This window comes from Prionailurus bengalensis, chromosome D4, assembly GCF_016509475.1.
Source record: "Prionailurus bengalensis isolate Pbe53 chromosome D4, Fcat_Pben_1.1_paternal_pri, whole genome shotgun sequence".
Lineage (NCBI taxonomy): Eukaryota > Metazoa > Chordata > Mammalia > Carnivora > Felidae > Prionailurus > Prionailurus bengalensis.
Genome location: NC_057359.1, coordinates 404 through 9,383, shown reverse-complemented (window position 1 = coordinate 9,383; position 8,980 = coordinate 404). Strand labels below are relative to the sequence as shown.

At 47.5% G+C, this 8,980-nt stretch overlaps 1 protein-coding gene across 2 annotated transcripts; it reads right to left on the bottom strand.

The window, feature by feature from the left end:
* Nucleotides 1-296: 296 nt before the first annotated feature.
* LOC122474465 lies at nt 297-7,429 on the bottom strand. 2 transcript variants are annotated; one of them, XM_043565355.1, is made up of 2 exons: nt 5,859-7,429; nt 297-2,520 (listed from the first exon to the last, which is right to left on the bottom strand). In XM_043565355.1, exons 1-2 carry the CDS (start codon nt 6,493-6,495, stop codon nt 2,177-2,179), a joined length of 981 nt encoding a protein of 326 aa, XP_043421290.1. In that variant the 5' UTR covers nt 6,496-7,429; the 3' UTR covers nt 297-2,176. The 2 variants fall into 2 exon arrangements, with proteins under 2 accessions (XP_043421290.1, XP_043421291.1); XM_043565356.1 differs by lacking the exon at nt 297-2,520 and adding an exon at nt 3,701-4,132 and having other exon boundaries at nt 5,769-7,429.
* Between the last annotated feature and the right edge of the window lie 1,551 nt (nt 7,430-8,980).

The following is an 8,980-nucleotide window of genomic DNA, read 5'->3' as shown; positions in this document are numbered from 1 at the left end:
CCGGTGATGCTAAGAGGTCCCGAGCAAGGATCTTACAGCTTCTTTTATAGACAGGCACAAACAAGTTAGGGATTTTTTTGTGTGGTTACAGAGCTGTTATTGGTTGACATTTAAATTTGAACACTCAGCAGAACTTGATTGGTTCCCGCCTTTTTTTCAAACCACTCAGCAGAACTTGATTGGTTCCCGCCTTTAGGTCAGACCACAACCGGGCACGCCCTGGCTGGTTCCGGGAACGGTGGGGGGAGGGGGGGAGGTCTTTTCTTTGCAGTTGTGAGTACACCTGGTAATTTTTCTCTTAGTCTCTCATTCCCCCCTTTCTTTGGTGCCTTAAGAGCCAATCTTGGATCTTATGTGTCTGACTCAAATGTTTCGGTCATGATAGGTTGGTACTGGGACCTAAGGACCATCAGTTGGATTGTGTTAAGTCGGTCTTTGATACAGGCAACTAGTTTATTAATAATATAAGGCACGAAGGTGAGGAGGAGAAGGAGGAGTATAAGGGGCCCAGCTAGAGCAGAAAGCAGGGTGGCTAGCCATGGGGACTGATTGAACCAAGCTTCAAACCAGCCTTGTTGTTGTTCTCATTCATGCTTCCGTTTGGCCAGGCCTTCTCTAACTTTAGCCATGGACTCTCGGACTACTCCGGTGTGGTCAGCATAAAAACATTCTTCTCTTAAGGCTGCACATAAACCTCCCTGTTGGAGGAAGACTAGATCTAGTCCCCTTTGGTTCTGTAGGACCACTTCAGAAAGGGAGGTCAGAGATTTTTCGAGGTGCGAGATTGAGTCCTCAAGTCTGGCTATATCCTCATCAATGGCTGCCCTTAGGCTATTGAACCCCTGGTGCTGGATGGCTAGTGATGAGATACCTGTTCCTGCCCCTATGGTACCGAGGCCAAATAAGTGGCCAAGGTTATGGCCGTAAAGGGTTCCCGTTTTGTTCTAATTGACTCTCTTGCTTCTGTCCCTTCTGTCCACAGATCATAAACAACATTTTCTCGGTGGTAAATAACCTTTGGAAATACTAATACCATGATACAATATTCAGTTGACGAATTAAAAACATTTCTGCTAACACATGGGGTGAGCCCTGTCTTAGAACAAATCCACCAACTGTCAGGAGCTGGAATTATCCATTTAGATTCATCTATAGAGTAATTAGTCAGGGCACAGAGCTGGATATGGCTAGAGGGGACCTTTCCTATACAAGTCCCATTGCCAGTGACCACTTGCAGTGTGAGGCCGGGGCCCTTTCGATTCCACTTGCAAGCTGCTGGCGACTCTTCTCCTGATTGTGAAAAAGGGGCAGCTAGACCTATGGCTTCATAGAAGGGGGGTTTTATATCATAACATGGCCAGCAGGCCCTTGTTGCCTCAGGGTCCGATCGGTTTAAGGCCTCATACGCTGCTGTTAGTAATTTCCATAGGGAGTCTATGCCTTCTGGGTTCTGATTTTCTTGGACAGCTTGTGCTTTTACTCCTGGGGTAAGGATGGGGGTCTAGCTGGAGGGAGTAGTGGAAATCTGCCCGGGGATAAGCTTATCTTTTTTTTTTTTTTCTCCAATACCTGATTTGGCCCCACTGGTTGTACAAGAGGGGAGACTTTTAATTTTATTTGAATGGCAGTCCCAAAGAGGGGATATTTATATAAGTAGAGTCCCCAAGTGAGTCCTGAGACCCATCGCCTGTCTTTTTTTCCTTCCTCTGTAAATCTTACATGAATAAGGTTACAGTTTTCATCATACCTGGTGCAGGTACATGGTCGGACATAGGACATTTCAATAAATTGGGGTTTTACTTCCCACTTCCATTCTCCATCATTGGAGGTGACACAACTCCAGGCTGCGCAATAGAGGGTTTCAAACCCTCCACATGTGCGCCTCATCGCCCCGTCCTAAATCCCGGACATGCATAAAATCCATTTCTACTTATTGATACCCTCCTTTGCAGTTGCCTCCATTTACCTCCTTCCATTTCTTCTAATGGACTAACTTTTTCTAAATTAAAATATAAACCTGGCCACCAGGTATTTAATGGGGCAGTTCCTAGGGTTTTGTTGTAGATTTCATGAGTCTCTAAGTTAGTAATTTCCCATGTCAAATTATAGGGGGTGTGGGGGTTTGGATTTACAGACAGAATTTGCAGAACAATCAAGAGGAGGGCAAGTACCATAGTTACGGCTCAGTCCGTTGGTGGCGTAGGGTCAATTTTAAAGGATTGTCCTTAGTCTGATCAACAGTCCAGGTTGTCTTTGAAGGTCCGATGAGGTCTGAGGACGGGTCCACTGGTTTGGCGTGGGCGAAATGGATCCAGGTGGTGATTCTGTCTACTTTGATGGCAGTGGGCATTGTCAGGATGACCTGGAAGGGTCCTTTCCACCTGGGCTCCAGAGTTCCCTGCCAACGACGTTTGACGAGGACCCAATCCCCTGGCCGGAATTGATGTGGAATAGGCAGGGGTCCAGTCTCATAGAGTTCCTTTAATTTGGGCCATACATCTTCATGGACCCTCTGCAAGGCTTGTAGGGAGAACAAGAATTCAAGACTATTATCGTTCTCAGCTTTGACAAGGTTATCTTTTAGGTTAGGGATGATGGGGGGTGGTCTACCATGTATTATTTCATAGGGCATGAGTCCCAGTCTGTATGGGGTATTACACACCCTGAACAGAGCATAGGGGAGAAGGACCACCCAATTAGCGCCAGTCTCCATGGTCAATTTGGTTAGGGTCTCCTTTAATATTCTGTTCATTCTCTCTACCTGTCCTGAGCTTTGGGGTCGATATGCACAATGTAATTTCCAATCAGCCCCAAGTATGGAAGCCAGTCCCTGACTTACCTTAGAGACGAATGCAGGTCCATTGTCTGACCCTATCATTACTGGAAAACCATACCTGGGCAGGATTTCTTCTAGGATCTTTTTGGCTACAATCTGCGCCATTTCATTCTTGGTTGGAAAGGCTTCAGTCCATCCTGAAAAGGTATCTACAAAAACTAGCAAATAGTTATATCCATATTTTCCTGGTTTTACCTCAGTGAAATCTACTTCCCAATAGGTCCCCAGTCTGCTCCTTCTTTGCCTTACCCCTGTTGTCTGAGGATTGCTACTCGCATTGTTGAGTTGGCACACTGTACATTTAGTGACTACTTGATCGACCTTATCAGAGACATTTCTGATTTTTAGTCCAGTCTGTCTCAGTAAGTCCAACATTCGCTGGGAACCTAAGTGGGTGCTGCGATGGATCTGCTCTAGAACTTGCCATCCTAGTTTATCTGGGAGTATAATGCTGCTTTTGGAGTCTTTCCACCAGCCATCTTTGATTCGGGTCATAGGAAGTTTACTCATCCATTGAATGTCACTTTCTGAATACTCAGGGCTGGGGGGCAATTCCCGGGGTCCAGGGTCTGGCAGCTGTAGGGTCAGTAATTGCGCAGGGGGCCAAGCAATGTTTTTTGCAGTCTGATCAGCCAAATTGTTGCCCCGGGAAACTGGATTGGTTGTCTTCTGGTGTCCTGGGCAATGCACAATCGCTAGCTTTTTGGGTTCCCATAGGGCTGCTCAAACAGGGCTAGAATCTCTTCTTTATTTTTGATGTCTTTCCCTTCGGCTGTGAGGAGCCCCCATTCTCTGTATATCGCCCCATGTACATGAGCAGTGGCAAAGGCATATCGGCTATCAATGTACACGGTTAGCTTGCGGTCTCTTCCTAATTTTAGGGCCTGGGTTAAGGCTATTAGTTCAGCCTTCTGGGCCGAGGTTCTGGGGGGTAGGGCTTCTGCCCAAACCACCTTGGTTTCTGAAGTTACAGCCACCCCCACATACCTTTGTCCTTGGTGAATGAAGCTGCTTCCGTCGGTAAACCAGATGGCGTCTGCATCCGATAATGGTTGGTCTTGCAAGTCCTCCCGGACCCCATAAACTTGAGCCAGTATGTCGGCGCAGTCATGAAGTGGGGTTCCCATGTCTGGGTCTGGCAGCAGTGATGCTGGGTTCAGGGCCATTGGGGGGGGTGAAGATGACCCTCTGACTTGCAGATCTGAGCCTTCTTTGCTGAGGCGCCGTAGCCTAAGGTTCCCAGAGTTCACAGGAGACCTTCGGTTCCCTGGATGCAGGCTTCGGGCGTCTCGGCAGCTATTAAGAGATCGTCAACATACTGTAGGAGAGTTATATTAGGGTGTTGTGGTCTGTACTCACTTAAATCTTCGTGTAGAGCCTCGTCGAACAGGGCAGGAGAGTTTTTGAATCCTTGTGGCAGTCTGGTCCAAGTGAGCTGGCCATTTATGCCCCTGTCTGGATCTGTCCACTCGAATGCAAATAGCTCTTGACTTTTAGGCGCTAGTGGTAGGCTGAAAAAAGCATCTTTTAGATCCAGAACAGTATACCATTGTTTTTCTGGGCTGAGGGCGCTCAAGAGAGTATAGGGGTTAGGAACGGTTGGATGTATGTCCATCACCCACTTATTGACTTCTCTCAGGTCCTGCACTGGTCTGTATTCCCCGCTGTTAGGTTTGCACACGGGCAGCAGGGGGGTATTCCATGCTGAGTGGCAGGTGTGTAGGACCCCGAAGTCAAGGAGGCAGCGGATATGCGGTGTGAGGCCATTTTTGGCTTCCGTGGGCATGGGGTATTGGCGCACGCGGATGGGGTCCGTCCCGGGCTTGACCTCTATAAATAGGGCTGGGCGATGTTTTGCTAGCCCCATACCACCCGTTTCTGCCCACGTGTCTGGGAAGCGTTGAAGCCAGGGCTCGATGCCCTGATCCAGAGGAGTGGGTTCCTGATGGAGCCTATATTCATCTTCTAGTTTCACAGTGAGTACAGATATGGGTTGGTTGTGGAAGTCAGTCACTGTGGGTCCCCCCAGTTGGAAATGAATTTGGGCCCCAATTTTGGTAAGGAAATCCCTCCCCAATAGGGGGCAGGGGCTGTCGGGAATGACCAGGAAGGAGTGGGTTACCTTTCCAGTTCCTAAGTCCACAGTCCTCTGAGTTGTCCAGGGGTACTTCTTTATTCCAGTGGCCCCTTGTATGATTTTTCAGATACTCTTCCATGTGGCTTGACCAGAACTGAGTGCTGTGCCCCGGTATCAACTAGGAACTGGACCAGGGTCCCCTCCACTTGCAATGTTACCCTAGGTTTGGGGAGGGGATCCGAACCCCGTCCTCCCTATTCTGTATCTTGGGTAAACAGTATGGGGGCTATTTTAGGCTGCCATTGTCCTTGGCTGGGGCGGGGTTGTTTCTTCTTGGGGCATTCTCGTATCCAATGGCCTTTTTCTTTACAATAGGCGCATTGATCTTTATCTAAGTGCCGCCTGGGAGGGCGTGTTGTTTGAGTGCCTTCTGGGGGTGGCTGTTCTTTCTGGACTGTAGCGGCCAGGACTTTAGTCATTTTCTCTGTGGCCTTGATCTGTCTGTCTTCTGGGGTGTCCCTGTTGTTGTAGACCCGTTGTGCTATACTTGTGCTATACGGAGCAGATCCTGGATCTGTTTACCTTCTAAATCCTCTAGCCTTTGGAGTTTTTTCTTAATGTCAGGAGCTGCTTGATTTACAAAGGACAAAACGACAGCAGCCTGGTTCTCAGGAACTTCTGGATCCATGGGGGTAAACTGCCTAAAGGCTTCCATTAATCTCTCTAAGTAAGCAGCTGGACTCTCTGCCTTTCCCTGTATGACCAAATATACCTTAGCCAAATTGTTGGGCTTGCAAGCTGCAGCCTGGAGACCCGCCATCAGAGTCTGGTGATAAATGAGTAGCCTTCCCCTACCTTCTGCAGTGTTGTAGTCCCATTCGTCCTGTGGAGGTCTGGTTAGGGGGAAAGCCGCATTAATGAGGTCAGTGTTAGATGTCGGCGGACCATCGTCTCCGGGAACCAGCTTTCTTGCTTCTAATTGGATCCTCTCTTGCTCCTCTGTAGTGAACAGGATGTGGAGGAGCTGCTGACAGTCGTCCCAGGTGGGCTGGTGGGTGAACATGATACTGTCTAAAAGAGCTGTTAGGTCTTTAGGGTTATCAGAGAATCGAGCGTTCTGTGTTTTCCAGTTGTGAAGGTCACTGGTGGAAAAGGGCCAATACTGGAGTTGGGGGTTGCCTGTTTCATCGAGGGGTCCTATTTCCCGCAGGGGTAGGGCCACAGTGGAGTCAGGGAGGCGAGGATTTGGCTCATGCTGGGTGCGCCCACGGGTTCGGCCAGCTGGCCCCTCGCGGTTGGTTTCGTTTTCAATGGGGCCTGGCGCAGCTGCTGCCTCCCATCCTCCTGGTCCCGGCACAGCTGCCGCTTCCCATCCTCCCAGTTCCCCTAGGGGGGCAACTAGTGGGGCGACTGGCGGGGCGGCTGCTGTGGGCAGGGCCTGGGGTATGAGGGGAGGGGGATGATAGGGTGGAGGGTCTAGGGATCGTAGGTCCTGACTATTGGGCAATATGGGATACAAGGGCGTGGCTGGTGTCCTTGATTTTGGGGGATCTGCAGGCCGCATGGCAAGGACCTTACACATTCCCGAGGATAGGAAGGGGGCCAACAAAGGGGGTGGATTTTCCACTAAATTCCATCATACAAGAATATAGGGAATCTGATCCGGGTGTCCCTCGCGACCCGGTAGAAAAATCTTTGATTTCACCCTAGCAATTATAGGGAGGCAGAAAGTTCCTTCGGTTGGCCATCCAACACGAAGGTTGGCCATTCAGAGCGGCAGAGGGTTATTAATTTTCCCCGCCGGATGTCTAAACTCAAATTCTGTCCTCTGGTTCTAAAATCCCTGAAGTTAGCAACGAGGAGAGAAAGAGGAGTGCTTTGAGATTGGCCCATCTATATCCTGGAGGTGGAGGAAAGGATTAAAAGGAGAAACAGTAAAGTTATGAGGATTTCTGGCTGGGCCAGGCCAGGTCACCTGTGAAAGAGAAGGAGTTTAACACTTAAAGGTTATAGAATAGAGAACACAACACTTAGATCACTAGCGTGTTTCGGGTGTCCGCCACCCGAACAGAAGAATTCCGATGGCCCCAAAAAGGTGCCCCAGACGGGTGCCAGTGGACGTCTCCTACTGGACCCGACCGACTGCCCTATAGCGCATCCACCAGGGCTGTGTCAGTCACTGATACAGATCCCGCACGGGAGAGCCAGAAACGAACAAACAGAAACGGACAGAGCCGGCTCACTTACCGATTGGTCTCAGGGACGACCTGTTGACTTGGGGTCTGGTGGGCTTGGGAGGATCCCGGACGAGCCCCCAAATGATATGCCCAAATTCAAAAGACCCCCAAGAACAAACCACCAGAGTCCAGGGTCAAAGCCAAGCGGCAAGGGTCGTTTATTGCAGGTTCGAACCCAGACCTCCACGCACTCGTTACCGGTGATGCTAAGAGGTCCCGAGCAAGGATCTTACAGCTTCTTTTATAGACAGGCACAAACAAGTTAGGGATTTTTTTTGTGGTTACAGAGCTGTTATTGGTTGACATTTAAATTTGAACACTCAGCAGAACTTGATTGGTTCCCGCCTTTAGGTCAGACCACAACCGGGCACGCCCTGGCTGGTTCTGGGAACGGCGAGGGGTGGGGGGAGGTTTTTTTCTGCAGTTGTGAGTACACCTGGTAATTTTTCTCTTAGTCTCTCAGTGCCATCCATAATTATCACTTCACATAAAGTTTGTTTACTCTGAAGATTGGGCTCTTTTTTGGTTCCATACAAATTTTAGGACTGTTCTTGTTCTGTGAAAACTGCCGTTGGTATTTTGATGGAAATTGCATTAATTCTGTCAATTGCTTTGGGAAGTATAGACATTTTCACTATATTTGTACTTCTGATCTGTATGGAATGTCCTTCCATTTCTTTGTGTCATCTTGAATTTCTTTCATCACTGTTTTATACTTTTCAGAGTATAGGTCGCTCACCACTTTGGTTAGATTTATTCATAGATAGCTTATTTTTGGTGTACGACTGTAAATGGGACTGTTTTCTTAATGTCTCTTTCTACTGCTTCTGTATTGTCTACAAATGCAACAGATTTCTGTACAATGATGTTGTATCCTGTGACATTGCTGAATTCATTTATCAGTTCTAGCAGTTATTGGGTGGACTCTTTAGGGTTTTCTATATATAGTGTTGTGTAATCTGCAAATCGTTTTGTTTCGTTTGTCTGCTGGCTGTGGCTAGGACTTCCAGTAATTTGTTTACTAAAAGTGGTAAAAGTAAACATCCTTGTCTTCTTCATGAACTTACAGGAAAAGCTCTCAGATTTTTCCCCATTAAGGTTGATTATAACTGCAGGGTTTTCATAGATAACCTTTATTATGTTAATGTATGTTTCCTGTAAACCTACTTTAGGGGGCTACATGCATGAACGGATGTTGTACTTTGTCAAATGTTCCTTTCTGCATGTATTGAAATGACTGTATGCTTCTTTTCTTTTAACGTTTATTAATTTTGAGAGAGAGCGTGAGCAGGGGAGGGGCAGAGAAAGAGGGAGACATAGAATTCAAAGGAGGCTCTTGGATCTGAGCTTTCAGCACAGAGTCTGACACGGGACTTGAACTCAGGAATCATGAAGTCATGACCTCAGCTGATGTCAGACTGTTAAAGGATGAGCCACCCAGATGCCCCGATCATCTGGTTCTTATCCTTACTCCTGTTGATGTATTGTATCACATTAATTGATTTGCAAATATTGAACCACTTTTGTAGCTTGGGAATAAATCCCACTTAATTGTGGGATATATTTACAGTTGTTATATCTTCTTTTTGGATTGTACCATTTACTGTTATATACTGTCCTCCTCTGTCTCTTGTTATGTGCTTTTTTAAAGTGTATTTTTTTCTGATACAAGTATTGTTACTCCAGCTTTCTTTTGACATTAATTTGTGTGATGTTTCTCTATCCTCACTATCATTCTTGAGGTGTAAAGTGGGTCACTTGTAGGCATCTGAATCTGTTTTGTTTTTTCATCCATTCTTACTCCCTACATCTCTAGATTGGAGTATTCAC

What these genes read in the sequence shown, in the direction of transcription:
- LOC122474465 (XM_043565355.1), bottom strand. Translation starts at nt 6,495, where the DNA reads ATGTGTAAGGTCCTTGCCATGCGGCCTGCAGATCCCCCAAAATCAAGG. An exon ending in GCTGGTTCCCGGAGACGATG is followed by an intron (nt 2,521 to 5,858) that starts GTCCGCCGACAT and finishes TCTCCCTACAAG; the next exon opens with CCTTGCAGAGGGTCCATGAA.